General features: G+C 59.9%; 10 protein-coding genes across 10 annotated transcripts; 1 reads left to right on the plus strand and 9 right to left on the minus strand.

Annotated features, from left to right (window-relative positions):
- Nucleotides 1-36: 36 nt before the first annotated feature.
- Nucleotides 37-618, minus strand: ACA1_164890 (acetyltransferase, GNAT superfamily protein; the record flags this gene model as incomplete). The annotated part of the gene is made up of 1 exon (XM_004337572.1): nucleotides 37-618. The coding sequence occupies one exon, from the start codon at nucleotides 616-618 to the stop codon at nucleotides 37-39; it is 582 nt and encodes a 193-aa protein (XP_004337620.1).
- A 122-nt stretch (nucleotides 619-740) lies between these two features.
- ACA1_164900 (bromodomain domain containing protein) lies at nucleotides 741-4,047 on the minus strand (the record flags this gene model as incomplete). The annotated part of the gene is made up of 6 exons (XM_004337573.1): nucleotides 741-973; nucleotides 1,070-1,253; nucleotides 1,348-2,251; nucleotides 2,361-2,443; nucleotides 2,522-2,663; nucleotides 2,774-4,047. The coding sequence occupies 6 exons, from the start codon at nucleotides 4,045-4,047 to the stop codon at nucleotides 741-743; spliced, it is 2,820 nt and encodes a 939-aa protein (XP_004337621.1).
- A 651-nt stretch (nucleotides 4,048-4,698) lies between these two features.
- ACA1_164910 (uncharacterized protein) lies at nucleotides 4,699-7,246 on the minus strand (the record flags this gene model as incomplete). Its single annotated transcript, XM_004337574.1, has 9 exons — nucleotides 4,699-4,796; nucleotides 4,880-4,967; nucleotides 5,039-5,085; nucleotides 5,180-5,652; nucleotides 5,724-5,923; nucleotides 6,027-6,439; nucleotides 6,507-6,549; nucleotides 6,618-6,689; nucleotides 6,797-7,246. 9 exons carry the CDS (start codon nucleotides 7,244-7,246, stop codon nucleotides 4,699-4,701), a joined length of 1,884 nt encoding a protein of 627 aa, XP_004337622.1.
- A 462-nt stretch (nucleotides 7,247-7,708) lies between these two features.
- On the minus strand, nucleotides 7,709-8,626 carry ACA1_164920 (DJ1 family protein; the record flags this gene model as incomplete). Its single annotated transcript, XM_004337575.1, has 5 exons — nucleotides 7,709-7,836; nucleotides 7,908-7,994; nucleotides 8,182-8,289; nucleotides 8,354-8,467; nucleotides 8,530-8,626. 5 exons carry the CDS (start codon nucleotides 8,624-8,626, stop codon nucleotides 7,709-7,711), a joined length of 534 nt encoding a protein of 177 aa, XP_004337623.1.
- Nucleotides 8,627-8,733: 107 nt separating this feature from the next.
- ACA1_164930 (SKIP/SNW subfamily protein) lies at nucleotides 8,734-10,581 on the minus strand (the record flags this gene model as incomplete). Its single annotated transcript, XM_004337576.1, has 1 exon — nucleotides 8,734-10,581. One exon carries the CDS (start codon nucleotides 10,579-10,581, stop codon nucleotides 8,734-8,736), a length of 1,848 nt encoding a protein of 615 aa, XP_004337624.1.
- A 276-nt stretch (nucleotides 10,582-10,857) lies between these two features.
- Nucleotides 10,858-13,344, minus strand: ACA1_164940 (glutathione synthetase; the record flags this gene model as incomplete). Its single annotated transcript, XM_004337577.1, has 13 exons — nucleotides 10,858-10,987; nucleotides 11,084-11,211; nucleotides 11,322-11,377; nucleotides 11,476-11,605; nucleotides 11,685-11,783; nucleotides 11,858-11,972; nucleotides 12,096-12,227; nucleotides 12,326-12,426; nucleotides 12,606-12,752; nucleotides 12,843-12,918; nucleotides 12,988-13,070; nucleotides 13,128-13,144; nucleotides 13,233-13,344. 13 exons carry the CDS (start codon nucleotides 13,342-13,344, stop codon nucleotides 10,858-10,860), a joined length of 1,326 nt encoding a protein of 441 aa, XP_004337625.1.
- Nucleotides 13,345-13,555: 211 nt separating this feature from the next.
- Nucleotides 13,556-14,773, minus strand: ACA1_164950 (uncharacterized protein; the record flags this gene model as incomplete). The annotated part of the gene is made up of 1 exon (XM_004337578.1): nucleotides 13,556-14,773. One exon carries the CDS (start codon nucleotides 14,771-14,773, stop codon nucleotides 13,556-13,558), a length of 1,218 nt encoding a protein of 405 aa, XP_004337626.1.
- Nucleotides 14,774-15,317: 544 nt separating this feature from the next.
- Nucleotides 15,318-16,204, minus strand: ACA1_164960 (OBfold nucleic acid binding domain containing protein; the record flags this gene model as incomplete). Its single annotated transcript, XM_004337579.1, has 6 exons — nucleotides 15,318-15,430; nucleotides 15,510-15,585; nucleotides 15,643-15,725; nucleotides 15,799-15,917; nucleotides 15,956-15,972; nucleotides 16,007-16,204. The coding sequence occupies 6 exons, from the start codon at nucleotides 16,202-16,204 to the stop codon at nucleotides 15,318-15,320; spliced, it is 606 nt and encodes a 201-aa protein (XP_004337627.1).
- A 118-nt stretch (nucleotides 16,205-16,322) lies between these two features.
- ACA1_164970 (uncharacterized protein) lies at nucleotides 16,323-16,592 on the minus strand (the record flags this gene model as incomplete). The annotated part of the gene is made up of 2 exons (XM_004337580.1): nucleotides 16,323-16,360; nucleotides 16,427-16,592. 2 exons carry the CDS (start codon nucleotides 16,590-16,592, stop codon nucleotides 16,323-16,325), a joined length of 204 nt encoding a protein of 67 aa, XP_004337628.1.
- A 283-nt stretch (nucleotides 16,593-16,875) lies between these two features.
- On the plus strand, nucleotides 16,876-18,966 carry ACA1_164980 (uncharacterized protein; the record flags this gene model as incomplete). The annotated part of the gene is made up of 8 exons (XM_004337581.1): nucleotides 16,876-16,941; nucleotides 17,028-17,316; nucleotides 17,414-17,607; nucleotides 17,691-17,771; nucleotides 17,920-18,003; nucleotides 18,099-18,331; nucleotides 18,408-18,653; nucleotides 18,771-18,966. Coding segments are annotated over 8 exons (1,389 nt in total), but the record flags the coding sequence as incomplete, so codon positions are not given.

Raw genomic sequence — 18,966 nt, forward strand, 5'->3', positions numbered from 1 at the left:
AGGCGGGAAAAAAGACGAGAAACACAACGGCTGCGTTCACAAGTCCATCTCCATGAACACATCAGCACGAGCGTAGTCGGAAGTCGGGACACGCTCGGGTGGAAGGTGGACGAATCCCACCGACAAGTAGAGCTTGAGCGCTGGGGTCAAGACCTTGTTTGATTCGAGGTAGAGTCGCTTGACGCCCATCTCCCGCGCTTGAGCGATTGCGTGCTCGATCAGTTTACGACCGTAGCCTCGTCCCTGCGCCGATGGGTCCACGCCCAGCTTGATAAGCTCCATCGTTGGCTTGCCCTCGTAATCGTCCAGTTTGAGTAGTGCGCAGCAACCGACGGGTGCAGATGGCTTGTCGTTCGAACCCTTGGCCTCCAGCTCTTCCTTCACGCCTGCGCCTGCTCCCTGTTCAACGGACGCCTCCTCCTCGATGAAGAAGATGCGCCCTCCCGGCCGAAGAATGAGCTCGACGGCCTGCTCGAAAATCTTCGCATCTTTGGCCTCGATTCCCCAGCCGTTGGCGAACAGCCAGCTCTCATTCAATCGTTGAAAGTGCGATTCGTCACCTTGCCCCTCTCGAAAGTCCCGAACAGAAGAAGCCCTGCGTTCCGTGGTGCTCGCCATTCTGTTGTTCTTGTTCTTGTTCTAGTTGTTCTCACGTCGCCACACAACCTCTCAAGCTTTCGTTGCTCTCGTTGGCCCAGCACCCGGGAGATGACACCTCCCGACGGTCCACATGAACCAGCTCAAGCCGAGCTGTGGTAGGCAAAGTGCGGGTATGCGGCTCCGGCGTAATGATGGTGAGGCTGATGGTGGTGATAGGCTCCGCTGGTGATGGCGGTGGGCGGGGCCAGCGGGTTGAAGGCGCGCCCGGTGGCCGCCAGTGACAGCAGGGGCGTGATGGCCTTGGACGAGGGAGACAGCTGGCGCGGCGGCACCTGCGCCACCAACGCCGTCAGACTGCTCGACACCGAAGCCGCTGTTTGGTTGTGTGCCGACGACGATGTCAGGTCAGTCAACACGCAACATCGTGTTGTGTTGTGTTGTGTTGGGACGTGGGGTCGGTGTGTCGTACCGCGATTGACGTCGGCCAGGGAGAGGCCCTCGTACTGCGACATCAGCAACCGGCTCAACTGCTCCACGTTGTCGTCGAGCACGCCCTGCGCGCCCGCAGCCACGGCTGGCGCCGACCGCGAGTCGGTCGACAGCTGGGCGTTCGGCCATTCGTTCGCGCCCTCGCACAGCGAGTGCAGGTATTGCTGTGAGAGACCCACAACAACAACGAAGAAGCAAATGGCGGTGGTTAGCGAGACCAACACGACGAATCAATATTGTCGCGAAACGTAAACGTACGCCGAGCACGCCGCGATCGGAGGGAGACAGGCCGGCGAGCACGGTCTGGGTGTCGGCGCCGAGCCCGACCGCTCGTTCGGTGGTTGACGGACCCGTGGCGAGCGGCGCCTGCTGCTGCTGCCGAGCGGCGAGCCAGGCCAGGTACCGCGCGCTGTGAGTCACGGGCTTGGGTCCGCTCGGCACCGGTGGAGCGGACTCCGCCGGCGCCGCTGCTGGGTGGGCAGCAGCCCGAGGCGTCGACGCGCTCGCGGCACCGGTGTGCGGCGCCGACGCGATCGCTGGACCGGCAGACGACGATCGCCCATCGCTCGCCGCGCCGGCCGTCGGGGCCGCGGTGGTCCCCGCCGGCGCGCCCTCGCTTTTCCGCCGCGGGCCTCGGGGCCGGCCGGGCTTCCGCTTGGGCGTCGGGGCGAGACCGCCGTCAGCGCCGCTGGTGGGCGTCGCGCTACCGGCCGCTGCCAACCCGACCTTCGGCGTCGGGGTCGCCGAGCTGGCCCGCCTCTTCGCCGCCTCCGTTGTTTTCCGCTCTCGCGGCTTGACCGGGGCGGGGGTGGTCGCCGCCGCGTCGGCCGACGCCTCTCCCGGCATCGTGGCGCTCTTCCGTTCGCGCCTCTTTCGCTGCTGCGGCGTCGCCTTTTCGGTGCCGCCCTCCTCCACCTCCTTCGCTCCTCTCCGCTTGGTCGGCGTCTTCGCTGTCTTCTTCTTCTCCTCCTCCTGCGCCTTCTCTTCATCTCCCTCGTCGGCCTCCTTTTGCGACTTCTTCGTTCCGGCCCGCTTCGGCCGCTCGGCCTTGGCCGCGGTGGCTTTTGCTGCGTCTTGCGGCTTCTTGCCCGCGCCGGGGGAGGGGATGCTGGTCGGATCGATCTTGGGCAGCCACGTCTTGTACTGCTGCTTGGCATACTCCCTGTGTGTGTGTGTGTGTGTGTGTGTGTGCGTTCCGCCACACAGAAAGAGAATTAGTTATGAAATGAGCATGTGCGCGTGCGTGCGTGATTCAGGCCGCGTGTGTGAACCTGAGCTTCTCCGCTTCTTCGTAGTACATGCTGTCATCGGGGTTGAAGGTGACGCAGTTGTCGCAGATGAGCTTCACGTCCGCCTGTTCCCACCGGTCGTGTACGCCCGTGAGTGCCCACCAAACCCTGTATGTGGTGGTAAGTCGAGGGCGACGCCGTACCTGGAAGAGCGCGGCCGTGTGGTACTGGCCCTCGTCGAGCTTGACCTTCATGTCGGAGAAGGCCATGGGGCGCTTGATCATCTCGTGATACCCGGGCACGTCGTCAGGCACTGGGTCGTAGAACACCCCATACGAGTCCTTCCTGCTCACGCAGCACACACCGTCAAATGGCCATCATCTCACAGCAGACAGCTCTTGAAGCGTGTCTTCAGTGTGCGTGTGCGGTGGTGCGTGTCAAGCGCTTGAACGTACCGAATGAACTTGTTGAGCAAGAGCGTGAGCACCTTGTGCAGGGTGAGCCTCGTCTCCCTCTTCGGCGTCACTCGCCTCGGCGGACCCGCGGGGACCCCGTCAGCGCTCGGAGCCACGGGCGTGTCATCAGAAGTGACACCCGCCGCGGTCTCCTCGCCGCCTCCCGCCCGTAGCGTGGCCGACCGCGTCCGCTGTCGCTTGCTGCCGGCGGCGGGAGTCGACGCCGCGTCGGTCTCAAGCAGCGTTGGACTCTCCAGGACCTCCTCCGCCTTCCGCTTCCTACCACTGGCCGCTGCGGCACGACTCGTTCGCGCAGCAGCTCGGCGCGTCTTCTTCTCGTCTTCGTCCGACTCGAACGCGAACGCAAAGTCCTCCTCGTCTTCGTCGTCGTCATCGTCGTCGGTCTCCCTGTTCCTAGACTTTCGCTTTCCCCTCCTCTTCTTGCCGCCGCTGCCGGCGGCATTCTTGGGCGTCGTCGCCTTCTTCGGCGTCGCTGCGGCCTCCGGCGTCGCTACCTCTTTCGCTTTTCGTTTTCCGCGTTCGTTCTTTGGCGTGGTCACCGTCGTGGCCGTCGCCGTCGCTGCGTCGCCGCCGCTCTTTCTTCGCTGCTGCTGCTGCGGTGGCGCGCCTCTGCTGCGAGCGGGGGACGCCCTCTTCTGCGGCGACGGCTGCTGCCGCACCAGCACCTTGGCCTCTTCGTCGTCCTCGAACTCGAACGGCGCCTCGTCCCACTCGGCCATCGCAAGCGACGCCGTCTGCGCACTCACCCGCGTGCTGCGTGGTCGCTCGGGCGTCGCGCGCTGCGCCGACGTCTTCGTTGGCCTGGTGGTCGTGGTCGTTGTCACCGCCGCCTTGGCCTTTGATCGCTTCTCCTTTTGCTTGAGCTGCTCCTGCTCGAGCTGCTGGAGCTGTTGCTTGAGCTGCTGCGCGCGCCCCTTGCGCGCCTTCTTCATCGCGGCCAGCTCCGCGGCCTCCTGCGCGTCGATGTCCTCCTCCTCGAGGCGCTGCGACGCCGTGCGGTCGCGCGCCAGCTTGGACATCACCCGCGCGCTGATCCTGATCGGCGGGATGACCGGTGCCACCGCCGACTGGCTGGGCGCCGGTGCCGACGCTGGCACGGCCTTGTTCTTCTTCTCCTGCGCGCCTCTGCCGCCGCCGGTGCTCGTGCCTCGCTTCGTCTTCTTGTTCCTCCCCTGTGTGTACTCTCCATCGTCTTCTTCCTCTTCCTCCTCTTCCTCCTCTTCGTCGTTGTAGTGCTCCTGCTCGATGTCCATTCCCTGGTGGCCTGCTTCTTCTTGTTCGGCGTAGTCCTCGCCTTCTCCGTCTTCTTCCTCCTCCTCTACGTCTTCACCGCCTTCTTGTTGGCCAGGCTCTTCTGCCCCTTCTCCGAACTCGAAGTGCTCTTCCTCTACGTCTTCTCCGTCTTCTTCATCTTCTTGCTCCTCGTCTTCTGCATGTGGCTCGCCGTCCTCTTCCTCATCTTGACTGCCACCCACCGTCCATTTCTTGGCTCCACCATCTGCCGACAGCCGCAATACCACCTTCAGCCCTGCAGCCCCATCCCAAGCAAGGTCAGACGAACAAGAGCGAAGAAATGAAATGGGAATTCGGGCGTAAGAAGGGCTAAAGTGGCCAATCGATCAGGAGGTGGCGAGCTGGAAATTGATGCAATATTGAGGGCGCAATCGCGATTAATCTTGGGAATGGGGGCGCACCAGCACGAGTTTTATCAGTTTCCTGAGCAAGCTGTTCGTGCGCCTCTTCCATTCCCTCGTCCTGCCGCTCTGCGATTCGTCGTGAGGACCGACGCGACATGCCTGCGTTCGAGCTGGTTGGCAGTTTCAATTTGATCCTGAACGGTCGGCAAACAAATAAATAATTTACGGGCATTTTTGCCGACTCATTAAAAAACAAATAAAAAAAGCTCAAGGCAGGAATCGCTCGGTCAGGATGGACTCCACGATGCCCACCATGAAGGGGACGTCCGCGATGAAGTTGTGGGACGGCGAGCCCTCGGCCAGGCCTGATCCACAACACAACACAACGATAAGTTTTGTGGGATTATTCTGAATAGCTCGCTCACGGATGGGAAGCAGGCGACGGCACCTTCTCTGGTGGGGTTGGGGAAGATGGCATGGTAGCCCAGTCCCAGCCGAGCGCATGAGAAGATGTTGAGATGACGTCCGGAGAATATCTGAGACGGGAGTTAGCCCCTGGGCATTTGCAAATAGAACGAACACCAAGTTGGTGTGTGGCAGGTGGTACCTCCAGCACGTGTGCGCCAGTGCGCACGGCGTACAGGTGAGCAAAACCTAGAGGAGTGTGCGACAGTAAGCGAGTATGGTGATAAGTCATGAACAAGCGAAGAATGTGTAGAGAAGAATGTAGTCAAGAAGTTGGGCGTACCAGCTCCGTGCGGGCCAATCACAATGTCAGCTCGGCCGAAGAGTTTGCGCGACTCCACCATCGACATCGAACCCACGTGCTCGGCCAGTTCGATCCTCAGCCTCTTGGGCGAAGCGGGTCGGCCCTTCCTCTGGTCGGCGAAACGCTTGGGGAACGCTTTCGCCAGCTGCTCGACGGCCTTGTACAGCTCCTTGTGGTTGAGGATCATGCGACCGGCGAACGCGTCGGTGCGGACGATGAAGACGATGGACACCACTGCTTCATCGAGTTGCTCAACCGCCGCCGCCGCCGCCGGTGGGGTGATGGGCTTGGCCAGCACGCTTCGTCGGCGGTCGAGCGGCAGGTGGTTCATGTCGAGCAGGCCGTGTCGAGTCAGCTGCGCCATGCCCAGCGACGGCACTTCCGAGCGCTCGATGTTTTGCAGGACGTACACGACATCGGCCCTCACGTTTTCCTCGCTCAGGAATCGCCACCTGCGTTTCGTTTCCAACGTCGGGCTACACGTCAGCAGTTACCTTAAATTGAGTGTTTAGGGGCGAAGCACCTCGGAATGTTGAACATGCGCTCGTATCTCTGGGCGTAGGACGGTCCGCCGCTGATGTGGATGAAGATGTCGGGGTTGGCCTGCAAGTAGGGCAGGGCGACGAACAGCCGATAGGCTTCGTTGACGAGCCAGTGCCAGAACATCTCCTGATGATGGTGCGTGATCACCAGCACCTCCTTCACATCCCGCCAATGTGGGGTCTGTGCGTCGTTTCGTGTCGTTTCGTGTGTCGTGTAGACGACCGTTAGCGAGTCACATTCCTGGTTCAAACCGAAAGTGCGACTTCTGATGAAGGCAGCGTACCGAGTTGGCGCCCATGTACTGTTCCAGGAACGTGGGCCAGAGATCGTCTCGCGGTTCGTCGGGCCAGGCCGGGATCGCCAGGTACGGCGAGAAGATGGTGCCGTACTGGGTCACGTAGCCGCCGTAGAGAATGCCCACCTCGGGCGCGGCCACGTTCTTCCCTCGGCTGACGTCGATGACGTTCTCCCAGTCCTCGGCGACCATCATCTCCCGCATCTCCAGCGCGAACGAGTTGCCCTGGACCAGAGCGCCCAGGGCGCTTATGTTGGGGTAGAACTTGGGAGGGATGAAGTCGGCCTCGAACTGGGCCACCAGCGTTTCGCGGGACATCTCGGCCCGCTCGGTACCATTGGCCATGCAGTGGGCGTTGAAGCCGGCGCAGTGCTGTGTCAACAAAAACTCGGCCGACGATGCTGTATGTTGGAGGGTGTCAGTAGATCGTCATCGAGAAGCACTGGATGTGCGAGTGGTGCGGCGTACCTCCACCCCACAGCTGCGATAGACTCAAGAAGGAGATAGTGTCCTGCGTGTGAGTAATGTGAGTAACCCACATGTGCGCACTGGATAGATGGAGTGACTCAGCACACGTACGTAACCCACCAAGGGCGGAGGCATGTGGTGGAAGTAGCGCCGCTGCGTCTCCCAGTCGCACCAATCCAGCAACTGATGATGATGGAGGCCACACCCACACCCACGCCAACAGATGACCATCGTTAATGACGGAGCTTCGGTGCCCTCCACCCCAACGAGGGAAGGGACCGGGGGTGTACCTGTTGGAGTGCAACCGAGGCCGGGCGGATGCCCTGCTGGATCGACTCCCTGGTCCGCCGGTAGGTCCGGAGCACGACAGGATCCATTACCGGTAGCGGCGGCTGCTTGAGTAGTCCCTTTCGGTAGAGGCCCAAGGCGTCATCCTTCTCCGTTTGGCCGTCGCACAGGGGGAAGGTGGCGGCCGGAAGCGGGGCGGTCTCCTCCTCCTCCACGTTGCGGGCGTGGGCGGTGGGGCTTGTGGGTGAGGGTGGCCAGGAGAGTGGGGGTGGCGCCTTGGCTTCCTTTGCTGATGGCCCGAGCGCGTACATGGCGCCGTTGTGGAAGCTGCCCGCGAAGTAGCCGAAGAAGAAACACCAGATGGCGAAGCCCACCTTGAGCATCGAGCTGCGCAGGCGCCCGGGCGGCGTAGGTGTTGGCGGGTGGGGTCGCCCGGTCGCCGGCGGTCTCATCTGTCGCTTGAACTTGTTGACACTGCTTCAACCTCCTGGCACCCACCGACCGGATCTTTCATGGGCTTGGCTTGCGGGCGCGAGAGAGGCGCGAGCTGTTAATGCCTCGATCACGCCCGCAACAGAACGCTGCTACCATGGTTGCAGATCAACTATTCCCGGAATGCAGGCTGGGTATTGGCTTCCTTGAATCTGTAACACGTGATGCCAGCGTAGCAGCCCCGCACCCACCACGAGCGAACCATATAGGGAGTACCCTAACCTTTTTTAACGTGGAGCTGCGCGTGCACCTTGTATGGTTTAGGGGCGAGGCACTATTTTGGTAAAATTGCCAACTTGATTATTGAATTATTGGAACGCAATATCCGAATTCTTATAATTCCATTCAATTCTTCTTCAGCATTTTTTTAAATTCATTTAAGACCAGAAAAGCGCAACTGTGGTGCTGGGGCTGACCTTGGATCAGTAGGACGGCACGAGCATGGCCTTCTGGATCTCCTGGGCCTTGGCGGCGCCGTAGAGCTGCTCGACCAGCTGCAGCGCAAACTCGAGCGCAGTTCCTGGCCCGCGGCTCGTCACGCAGTTGCCATCTGGTGCGCGTGGAGGTGAGATGGCCAGTCTCTCCTCTCTCTGCACAGAAGCCACGCCTCACAGTACATACCGACCACCACTCTCTGCTCGAGGTTGTCCTTCTGCTTGAGCGCATCGACGAACTTCTGCGCCGGGTAGCACGTAGCCTGCTTGTCATCTGTCGAAAAGGAGCGAGGTGCACATTACGCGCATCAGCATCGCGATTGGGCTCATGTGTGGGAGTGAGTCTGGCGCAGCGTACCGACCAGTCCGTGGCTGGCCAACACAACGGCTGATGGTGGTGATGTATATGGCGGTCGGTTAGAGTTGCCTCGATGCGGCATACGGGCAGGCACATGTAGTACCTGGTGAGGCGCAGACGGCAGCGTAGAGGCGGCCTGATTGCTTCTGCTGTGTCAGCAGCTCCTTCAGCTGGTCGCTGTCCCTCAATCGCTCAGCGCCCGGCATACCACCTGACCAGGGCGCGGCAGGAGTGAGACACTTGGAGCACCATTGGGTTTGATGGGGGGGGGGAACCAGGAAGGGCAACGAGGTCGTAGACGTTGCCGAGGCAGTCGGTTATGAGAGCATCTGCCAGTATTCTGACCGAGCGGGAGCAGGTCACCTCTCGTGTAGCCTCCACCGAGGCCACTGCACAAGAATCGATTGAGCACACCCACAGAATCGATGTTGGGCCATAAACGGCAGCGCACCTGTCACGTCAGCACCTGCCCTGCGCAAGGTGTCGATGATGCACACCGACTCTATCTCCTCCGACCCGTTCGCAATCGGCACCAGCACCTTCTTCATGGTCTGCACAACGTTTAATGTTTTTTGTTTGATTGTTTTTTGCGTTTTTTTTTGTTGGAATTCAAAGATTGTTGCGTTGCGTCAGCACCCCCGCCAAATAAATACACTCAGCGCCTCCTCCTGTCGTAGTCCCTGTCCCTGTCGCTCCTCCTCTCATCCCTGTCCCTGTCCCTGTCTCTGTCAGAGCCCCTTCTCTCGTCCCGACCGCCGCTCCTGTGGTGGTCCCTGTCTCGGTCCCTGTCGCGGTCGCGGTCATGGTCGCGGTCCCTCCGGTCGCCGTGGTCCCGGTCCCTCTCACTGTCTCGGCTCCTCTCGCGGTGGTGGCGGTCGCGATCGGAGGAGGAAGAAGAGGAGGAGGATGAAGAAGGGGGTCTGGCGATGGTCTCTGGTGCGGCGCCGGAGCTCTCGAACTGGATCTTGCTCCGGTCGGACATGGTGTCCCTGGTGCCGCCGCCGGCGGCGTGCATGGTGTTGGAGGAGCCGATGTGGTCGAGCGGCTTCTTCTTCTGGGTCTCCTTGGCCTCGGTGAGGAACTCGTCGAGACCGAAGGGATCCTCCTCCTTCTCGAACTCGACGGGGGCGCGTCGCGGCTCGGCCCGGCGGCTCCGGTCCACGCCCGAGAAGTCGCGGTTGGGCTTGAACTTGTCGGTGCCCTGCTTGTCGTCGCCGCCCTCCTCGTCGTCGTCGCCGCCGTAGACCTCCGAGTCGTTGTCCTTCTTGGGGCGGTAGAGGAAGTTGGCGCTGCTGCCCTGGAAGAGGGGCTTGTCGTAGACGTTGTAGGCCTCTTCGTCGGCAAAGCCTGAGTCCATGCCCTGGGACTGGTTGAACAGACGCGCGTCGAACATGGTGTCGGCGCTGGCGGTGGGAGCCTCGCCCAGCGCCACCTTCTCGGACACGTCGCGATCGTCGTCGGTCTTGAGCTTCTTCTTGCCCTGGTAATTGTCCAGGTGGCGCTTCCTGTCACGCTCGCGCTTGCGCTCGTAGCGCAGCTCGTCGCGCTCCTTCTTGGCCTCCACATCTTCCTCTTCGAGGTCCTCCTCCTCCATCTCCATCTCGGTGGCCTTGCCCTTCCTGGCCTCCTCGGCGAGACGACGCAGCGTTTCCTCCTGCTCGGTCTTCTCGTTGACCATGATCTGTCGTGCGATGGCTGCGCGGCGCGCCACCTCCTCCCTCGCCCTGCGCTCGGCGATGTAGAGCGCCTCGGAAAGCTTGGCAAAGCTGTCATTGATCTGGACCTCCTGGAGCGCGCGGCCGTCGGCGGCCAGACGCTTGTCGAGGGGGATGGTGTAGCCCTTGGCGTTCTTCCAGTTCGAGATGCAAGGGGGGATCTTCCACGCCTGCTGATCGGCGACGGTGACCTTCCTCGGCGGCGAGTGGACGACGGGGGCAGGGGGCGAAGGCGGACCAGCGGGCGTCTTCTTGTGCTTGAACTTGGGCGGCTCCATGGGATCCTTCGGCATCTCCACCAGCCTGATGATCCTCTGCTTCGCCCCGGAATTGTGGCCTGCAGCAGCGGCAGATTGACCACCAGCCGGCGTGTATCGGATGTAGGTGGGATCGCCCTGCTTTTCTCCAGGTTGCGCGGGACGTGCGGCCACGATCTTCGAGTTCACGATCTTCTCGAGGGCGGCCCTAGTGCGCGCGGTCGCCTCGGCCTCCTCCTCTTCCGAAGGCCGAACCAGCTCTTCCTCATCGACAACCTTGTCGGTGAGCGCGAGCGCGGTCGAGTGAACGATTTTATCCTTGCCATGTCCGAGGATGGTCTCGTATTTGACCTTTCCAGTCGAGTCCAATTGAATGGAAAGCGCATTCGAGGCGCCCGTCGCGTTCTTCCTACCCATGCTAAGCGGGTACTGCGCTAGGTGGATCTCGGGGAAGGCGCCTCCATCAGCAAAGTCCTCCTCATTTCGCGGGATGAATCCATCACGTTGGCCGTAAGGAGGGGGCTGCTTCATTTGGCGCCTCGCCGCTGCCGATGGTGCGGGAACCGCCAGCGCGTCCGACGTAGGACCAGCGAATGCATTCCTCGGTCTAGGCAGCGCAGCCGTTAGTACCGATGTCATCTTCTGCTGCTGTGATGGAATAATTATAATCCTGCTAGCAGCCCTACGTCTTTTCGCCCAGCCAAAAAAAAAGAAACGGAAAAGTCTAAACTCCGGCGCTGACGTCAGCTTAAATATGTAAAACATCTTGATGCGAGTCTTTACCAGGTAACATCTGCCAAACAGTCTTCACCACGCCGAGAGGTACGGAGAGTCGAGTACGGCAAACCCGGCAGCCACGCCGCCTTCGTCGGACGAGGCCGTCTTGGTTCGCAAGAGGTGGCCGCCATCCTCGTTGATGAATTCCTCGTCGCCCTTGCTGCTCATCCCCCACCCAAACACGATAAACAAACATACAACGTGCGGTGTGACAACCCTGCGGTGTGCGGTTTGCGTGTCGGGCGTGGCGGCGCACCTGACATAAACAGAAAAGACGCCCAGCTCGCAGATGGCCTGCACCAGGGAAGACTCCCCCCTGCGGTACACGTAGGCCTCATAGGGCTGCGGCTTGATGCGCTGCATCAAAATATGGGCCGCCCGTTCCTGCAGGCCAGCACCCAAACACCACAAGAAGACAAGATGCCACCATGACGATACGGCACATCAGTTCCGTCGTCGCTGGGCCGACCCACTCCAACGATGGGCAGACATACCTGTGCGCTCATGGTGGTCAGGGCATGCTTCAGTTTCTCGCCGTAGAGGTTGTTGCCTGTGCTCGCAGACCCGTGGCCCGACACAGAGCCCAGGGAAGTGGGTGAGTGAACAATCGATGCGTCGAGGCTGTGGGTGGAAAGGAGGAATATGTACCGCCGCCCTCGCGCTGCGGCTTCATGACGTAGTCATCGGGGTTAGTCAGAGCGTCCTTGATCGCCTCCTCGCTCTCGCCCTCATCGAGGCTGTATAGTCCAGCAAAGCACTTGCGCAACCGTGCCACTCTCTGCGTGTCGTGAGGTGTGCACACAGTGAGCCAACAAAAAGCAAAATGAATCAAGCATTGCTTGTTGTGCCATACACACCTCGGCGTCATCGGGAAAGAATCGCTCGACCACGCCGTCCTTGCTCAGCACCTGCTGAATCTTCTTGGCACCCACCAGGTGGTAGGCGAGCGAAGGACACTGCACGCGTGATGGACTGTCAGCCTTGCCTCCTTAGACGGGCTGAGAGTTATGAGAAGAGGTAGTGTGCAGACCTGAACAGTGTTGGACCGCTCGATGAGTTCGCGGGCTTGCCACTCGTCTTGGGTCGGGTAGTCGTTGGGCGTGTAGCCCGCCCTGAAGTACGTGACGGCCACCGTCATGCCATCGCTGGAGTTGACCAACGGAGAACGTTAGCCCCTGTGTCGCCACACCTCACGACACACACGCGGGCACGACCAAGAAGGAAGGGGCACGCACACGAGAAGAGCCCCGGAGGAGGCATCGATGGACCCCCGATTGTGGAGGTCCTTCAGGGACCGCCGGATCATGCGGATCTGGTGCCTGTCCCACAGCGTGTATTCGAGCCATCGCTGATCGGTCGAGTTCTTCTCTCCCGGCTGCACCATCATGACCACGACGGCACTGCCGCGACAAACACCAACGACGCGTCAACGACGGATTACGACTACGAGGGGCGCTCGGGGACCTAGACAAGCGCGCGCGGCGGGGGGGAGGGGTACTTTTTGTCTCCGTAGAGCTCCCAGGCTTTGGCCATTCCGTCCGCAAGCGCATAGCCCGACTTGTTGGGAGGCAGGGTCGAATCGCTCACCTCGAAGTGGCTCTGCAGGCCGGTCACCTTTCCCAGAACATACCTATTTCCGCACACACGACACACAACACGCGCGCACACGACACGACACACACACACGTGGGCGGCATCGACACAAAATGAGAGAGAGCAGTCACTCAAGAGAAGCAAGGCCCGCGGTCGCAGCGCAGGGTGGAGCGGAGGAGATGGACGGCGTGCCGGTGCATTTGGGCCACGTTGCTGGAGAGGCAGGCAAAGGCGGAGGAGATGGTGTTGAGCTCCACCTGAAGCGGGATGGGCGGACCCTCGGGCTGTTGGTGCATCATGTAGTCCGACCTGTGCAGCCCCAGCTCGATCGCCTGAACGCGCCACACAACACTCAGTGGTTCAAAACACGCACACGCAACACAGTCTCGCAGCGCAGCGCCAGTACAAGGTGAGCACCGCACCTGTCTCTTGCCGTCGGCATAGACCTTCTTGTAGATGGCCAGCAGGCTCGCAGTGAAGCTGTCCGCACGCGCAGCACTGACGAGGCGGAAGGAAGAATGAGCCACGCAGGGGGGAAGAGCAGGTTGTTGGGAGGGGGGGGGGCACCTCTCGAGGGAGGAGCAGATGAAGGCGTGGTCGTTGCTGGCCCTGTGCACGAGGACGTTGAAGTCGCGGGCGAGCGCCACTACCTGGTCGTATGCAGAGCGAGGCAACGGCGAGGGGAGCAGGCTAATCGGTGCGTGCACCACCTCGCCAGCATTTCCTACACACGCGAGGACCAGCAATTGCGAGCATGAGAGGGAGATGGAGGATAGAATCTGAATTCTGATTTTTCGTTGCCAATGCGGTACCGCCAGGAAGGCCCATGACGAGGCCGTGCGCTACAGCCCACGCGTGACTTTCCTCCACCACCTCAGCAAGCAGCTTCGCATCAATCTTGGGTGCCTTCGCCACGTCTTCCATCTCGAGATTGTATTGCTCTCCTGCACGTTCCGTTCCTCCCTTTTCTTGCCTTCCTTCTCGCCGCCGTTGCGCAATCATATCGGCGAGTGAAGCTGTGTCTTTATGTACATCTGTACACCTCCTCCTTCTTGTTCTTTCACCGCCTTCACACGCTCTAGAGTGGTATGTACAACCGCCTTGCGAGGCCAGTGTCCTTCCACTTCACCTTGGTCTAGTCCAGCACGATGGCGTCGCTGCTGTTGTGCGCACAACCACCGCTGTGTGGTTCCTCCTGGCCGGTCGTCGTCGCGGCGATGTCCATCAAGCCGGCCGCCTCGGTGTGATGAAGGGGATGGTGGTCCTGCTCTTTGTTGTTGTTGTGGTTGTCGTCGTTGTCGTTGTCTTCCTCGTCTCTGGGCTCGGGCTTCACGATCGGCGGGAGGATGGCGTCGTCGTCGATCTCGGGCTCGGGGAAGAGCTTGCGGCCACGGAAGGGCGAGAGGCCCTGACGCACCTCGGCCTGAAAGTTGCGCACACGGGTCTCCTGCGTGCGTCGGAAGCGGCGCATCTCCTGCTCGACGGTCGAGCTGAGCTGCTTCTCGGGCGAGCGCGGCGAACGTTGGTGCGTTGAAGCGAAGGAGGAAGAAGAGGGCAGAAGGGACGAAGGCGAAGATGAAGAGGGTGAGTAAGAAGAGGACGAAGAGGATGGTGAAGAGGCGAGACGCAGCTGCTTGAAGGGCGAGGAGGAGAGGAGTTGGGAGGAAGAAGGTGTGGTGGTGGCGGAGGGTGAGGAGGAGTGGGTGCTCCGGAGCATGCGCGTGAGCTCGCCCAGGTTGGGCGGCGCGAGCGAGCCCGAGGTCGTGCTTCGTGGGCTCGATGACGGCGCGGCGAACCGATCGGCCACGCGGAAACGGGTGGCGCTGGGACGTTCGGGCGTTGTCGGCTTCGGGGTGGTGGAGTCGGCTGTGGCTGTGGCCGTCGGACTGCCGGTGCTGTCGCTGGCGCGTTGCTTGAGCGTCAGGTTGCGCTGCGGCGTGGCGAACTTGATGGGCGGCTTGTTGATAGGCGGCGTTGAGGGCTGCGGCGAAGATCCCGACGGCGATGGGCTGTCGTGCTTCGATGGCGTAGTGGGTACGGTGGCCGTCGTGGCAAGGACCCTCTTCCGCTGTGTGTCCTGAACGCGTGGTGGCGAAGAGATGGGCCGAGTTGCAGAGATGGAGGAGGTTGATGGAGGAGACGCATTCCGCCGCTTGTACACCTTGGGTTTGGAGGGAGAGGATGGCGTCGTTGGCTGAGTAGATAAGGGAGCAGCGGGAGGAGCAGCCGGGCCGGCGGGTATCTCTATCCTCCTTCTCTTGGGTTCCTTCTTTTCCATGCCCTTACGCAGGTTGCCATCCTCAGCGGCATCTTCCTCGATCTTCCGTTTTGCCGAGTTGCGCGCGACATCCATCGCATCTTCTTCGAGATCGTTTGGCAGCACCGGCTCCAGGGACGTAGTGAATCGAAAAGAAGAGTATCGGGAAGACGAAGTACCAGAACGGTCGGAAGTAGTGGAGCTGGATGGTAACTGGGATTGGTCGATTTCTTCGATGTTGGCTCTGTCTTCCCTCCTCTTCTCCTCTACTTTCTCGGTGAGAGCGCTCAGCCGCTGGCGCTTGGCAACCTCGATCACACGAATTGGATCGTTCGAGCTCCACATCGACGAGCTGGCCTCGGTGAAGGCGAATGGATCTTCCTTGATAACGAATGTCGTCGATCGTGATGTGGTGCCGGCAGCATGATCATGCGGCCACGATTTGGCCGGAAGTAGCGAGCTTCGCGGCACAGGCGTACAGCTGAACATGGATGTTGGATGTTTGATGTTTGATGATTCTCTTCTGTTGCGTTTGCCGGCGTAACGGTTTTGCTCGCCTTGAAATTTTTCCAGGAAGCTTTTTGTATTTTGTATTATACAGAAAAAATGAAATTATATTCCACAACTGTGTGGGTCGTGTTCACCCACTCCTGGAGAAGGCGGACACGGGAGAAGGTCGTTGGTAGATTGTTTCACCAAGCCGGACGACATCGAGCATGTGCTGCGTCTCCGCATTGGGATCCTCTTCAATGCCTGCACATAAAGAAGAAGCGCGTGTGGAGAGTGAGGAAGGAATCTGAGGCCTCAGTGAAGGTGTGAGGCACCCACGCACCGATGCGATAGATGGCGATGGATCGCTGCTGACGGAAGTGGTGCAGCTTCCCTTGAATGCTGGCCAGACAGCCCACCTGGAAGAGAGCCGTGTAAGAGGTGTGATCAGCTCAGCTGGTGAGAGGAGGCGTTACCTGCAGGTCAGAGTACGGCACGCCGCCTTCGTCCACGCTGTTGGCGTAGTAGGCGCACTGAATGCGACCGGTCCCATCATCAACTGCACGCCCCTCGCGATCGGTGCGCTGACCAGAAGGAGGGCGAGCACAGAAGAACGAAGAAGAGGTGCGAACCTGACAGGGCGAGGTGCCTCGGCCGTGGCAGCGCCTCAACGATAATGCCCATCACCGCAACGCGCGTCACAGGGTGGCCGTTGAGGTTGAAGGGTTCTGTTGCATCCGGTTCCGATAATCTAAAAGAGATTAGCGGATGAAGTACAAAGCAAGGTACGGCAAGTTGGTCAGTGCCTGAGTAGCCCGGCATCGGGGGCAGAGCAAGGACGTCCCCGATGAAGAGCTTCACGTGGGTCCAGAACAGGGGATCGAGGCCCCAATGCTCGACGATGGGGAGTGCCGGCCGCACGCGTTCGATTCGTCTTCGCTTGGCAGTGTCGGCACCTCGCGTGGGCTTTGCTTCATCTTCGTCCCTCAGCCATTCGTGTGGGTCCCAGTGTTCGACGAGAGGCTCATCTTTCTCCATCAAATGCAGCCAGACAAGAAAGAAGCTGGCTGGGTTTTTTTTTGATTTATATTTTGCATAATGAACATGAATTCAGGCCTCCGAGCTGTACAGAGAGGCACAAGCCCATCGTTCCCTCTCAGTTGAGGTCATCATCGTCAAAGTCATCGCCGAAGTCTGCAAGGTTGCAAGGGTATTGTAAATATCGCGGGTGATGCGCAGGACAGGATCAACAGCACGTACCGTTGAAGAAATCGAGGTCCACCATCTTCACTTGGGGTCCTTCAGACTCCTGCATCGCGGCCATGATCGCCACTGCATCGTCGTGGTCCATGTCCATATCCATCATGTACATGCCAGACGGGTCTTCCATCTGAGGCGCCGAGAAGAATCCTTTCATCGCATTCATGGTGTGTGCCGTGTTGCTTGAACGTGAGACGATGCTGCGTATTCGCCCCCTTTATCGAATGAATAAAAAATCTTCAGCCAGCAAAGAGTTCAGAGAAGGCACAAAAACACTTCGTGTCGACCTTGACAATTCAAAGAGAAATGATTCAGGAAAAGAGAAAATAAAAAATGGCGCGAAGCAGCCAGCGGTCTTTCTTGTGTTTGCCAACGGACCGAGTGAGGAGACAGACAGCCGGCGCGCCATCAAACGGCCAATTAGATAGATTGCCCACCTACACAGAACTATGGAGGCACCTGCGGCTTCAATTCTTCAATTTCAAAACATCTCCCTTGGCGGGAAGGTGGCTGGGGTACGTGAGGCTTGCTGCGTCGCTTTCATCAGCGCTCAAATCGCAAATTTTAAATACATTTGTTGGTTCTTTGGTGGTGGCTGCAGTCTTCAGGAATCATGAAGATTAATGCAAGCGGAATCGGATGGAAGTCGAAGGCGGGCAAGAGCGTGGCTATCATGGGAACAGATCTCGTAAAGGCCGAGTGGATCCCAATTGGCAAGTCCTTCCAGCTGAAGCTCACCGTCAAGGGCGGGTCGAACTTCAAGTTCAATGGATTCCAGCAGGCCAACCACAATGAGCTCAAGTCCTTCTTCGACGCCAACTTCAAGCTCGACCTCACGCGACTCGAGTACAACACGTCCGGCAGGAACTGGGGCGATATTGACGTGCGAGGTATAGCTCTCGCCCGCCTCATTCCTTCTGTACTCGGTCCGCTGTGCACGTGATTGTGAAGCGACTCACCACATACGACTTCGTGGCGCACTCCCAGGCCCTGGAATGATGTTTCAGGTGGGAGACGGGCCGGCGTTCGAGGTCCCCTTCACGGACGTGGCTCAGTGCGTGCTGCAGAAGAACGAGGTCACCCTCGAATTCCATCAGGACGACACCTCGGCGTCGGTCGACAGCGAGTCCCTTGTGGAACTGCGCCTTTACTTTCCTCCCGATGGCGACATGGACGCCGACGTACGTTAATCAATTAATTGTGGGCTGGTCGCTGTGCTGCTCAGCTTGGCTGATGCCTGCAAGCTCATCCTTGACACCAACAGGAATTCCACAAGCTCGTTTTGGACAAGGCCGACGTGGTCTCCACAACTGGCGGTGGCCTCGCCACCTTCCCGCAGATCCCCGTGCTTACGCCCAGGCACGCTCCCTATTCCATGCTCATCCCTTCTCCCTTCTTAGTAGCATAGCTCATGACTTTGGTTGGTGTACGCCCTGTGCAGAGGTCGTTACGACATCGAGATCTATCCCTCCTTCCTTCGCCTGCACGGTAAGACCTACGACTACAAGATCATGTACAGTTCCATCTCGCACATCTTCGAGCTGCCAAAGCCCGACGACCGTCACGTGTGCTTCATGGTACGGCACACCTTTCGCTCTCCCACACGCGACTGCTTTCGTTGTTCACTTGAGATATTCGACCTTCTCATTCACACCCACACCCACACCCACAGATCAGCTTGGACCCGCCGATCAGGCAGGGAGGCACGCGATACCCGCACCTCGTGCTGCAGTTCGATAAGGCCGCGAAGATCGATCTCCAGGTGGCCCTCAAGGAAATGGAGGGCAAGCTGCCCAAGGAGAGCAGGCTCGAGGAGGAGATGTCGGGCAAGGTCTACAAGGTATTCCGCCGGGTGGTCCGCGAGCTCACCCAGAAGAAGATCACCGTGCCTGGCACGTACCTCAGGTATTTAACCGCACGACACACGCGACACAACACAATTGTATGCGCTCACTGTCTTGACTTTGGACTACGCGTGCAGTCACCACCAAGCACCTGCGGTCAAGTGCTCGGTGAAGGCCAACGACGGCTATCTGTACCCCATGGACCGATGCTTCATCTTCATCCACAAGCCGCCCACGTACATCCGCTACTCGGACATCACCGTGGTCGAATTCGCGCGCGTGTCGAGCGAGAAGCAGGGCGACATCCAGGGCGGCAGCCGCACATTTGATTTGGTCGTCTACACCAAGGGTGGCAACGACGTCCAATTCACCGGCATGCAGAGGTACCTTGGCGGCCACGCGTGCCTGCCTGCTGTGCAACTGGCCCTCGTCAGCGTAGTTGTGCTCTTTTCAGTTCCGCCCACACGCTTACATAATCCACGTTCTTCTTCTTCGCACAGAACTGAATTCAAGGCGCTGGTGAACTTCATTCAATCGAAGGGCATCAAGATTAAGAGGATCTCTCACATGGAGGCTGGCGCGGACACTTCCGGTGCGGAAGCCGACCTGGTGGCCTCCTCCGGTGCCGTCGACGACGGCAGCAGTTCCGAGGACGACGACTTCATCGCCAAGGACGAAATGGAGCCCGATGAAGAG

This window comes from Acanthamoeba castellanii (assembly GCF_000313135.1).
Source record: "Acanthamoeba castellanii str. Neff unplaced genomic scaffold scf7180000084729, whole genome shotgun sequence".
NCBI classification, from domain to species: Eukaryota; Discosea; order Longamoebia; family Acanthamoebidae; genus Acanthamoeba; species Acanthamoeba castellanii.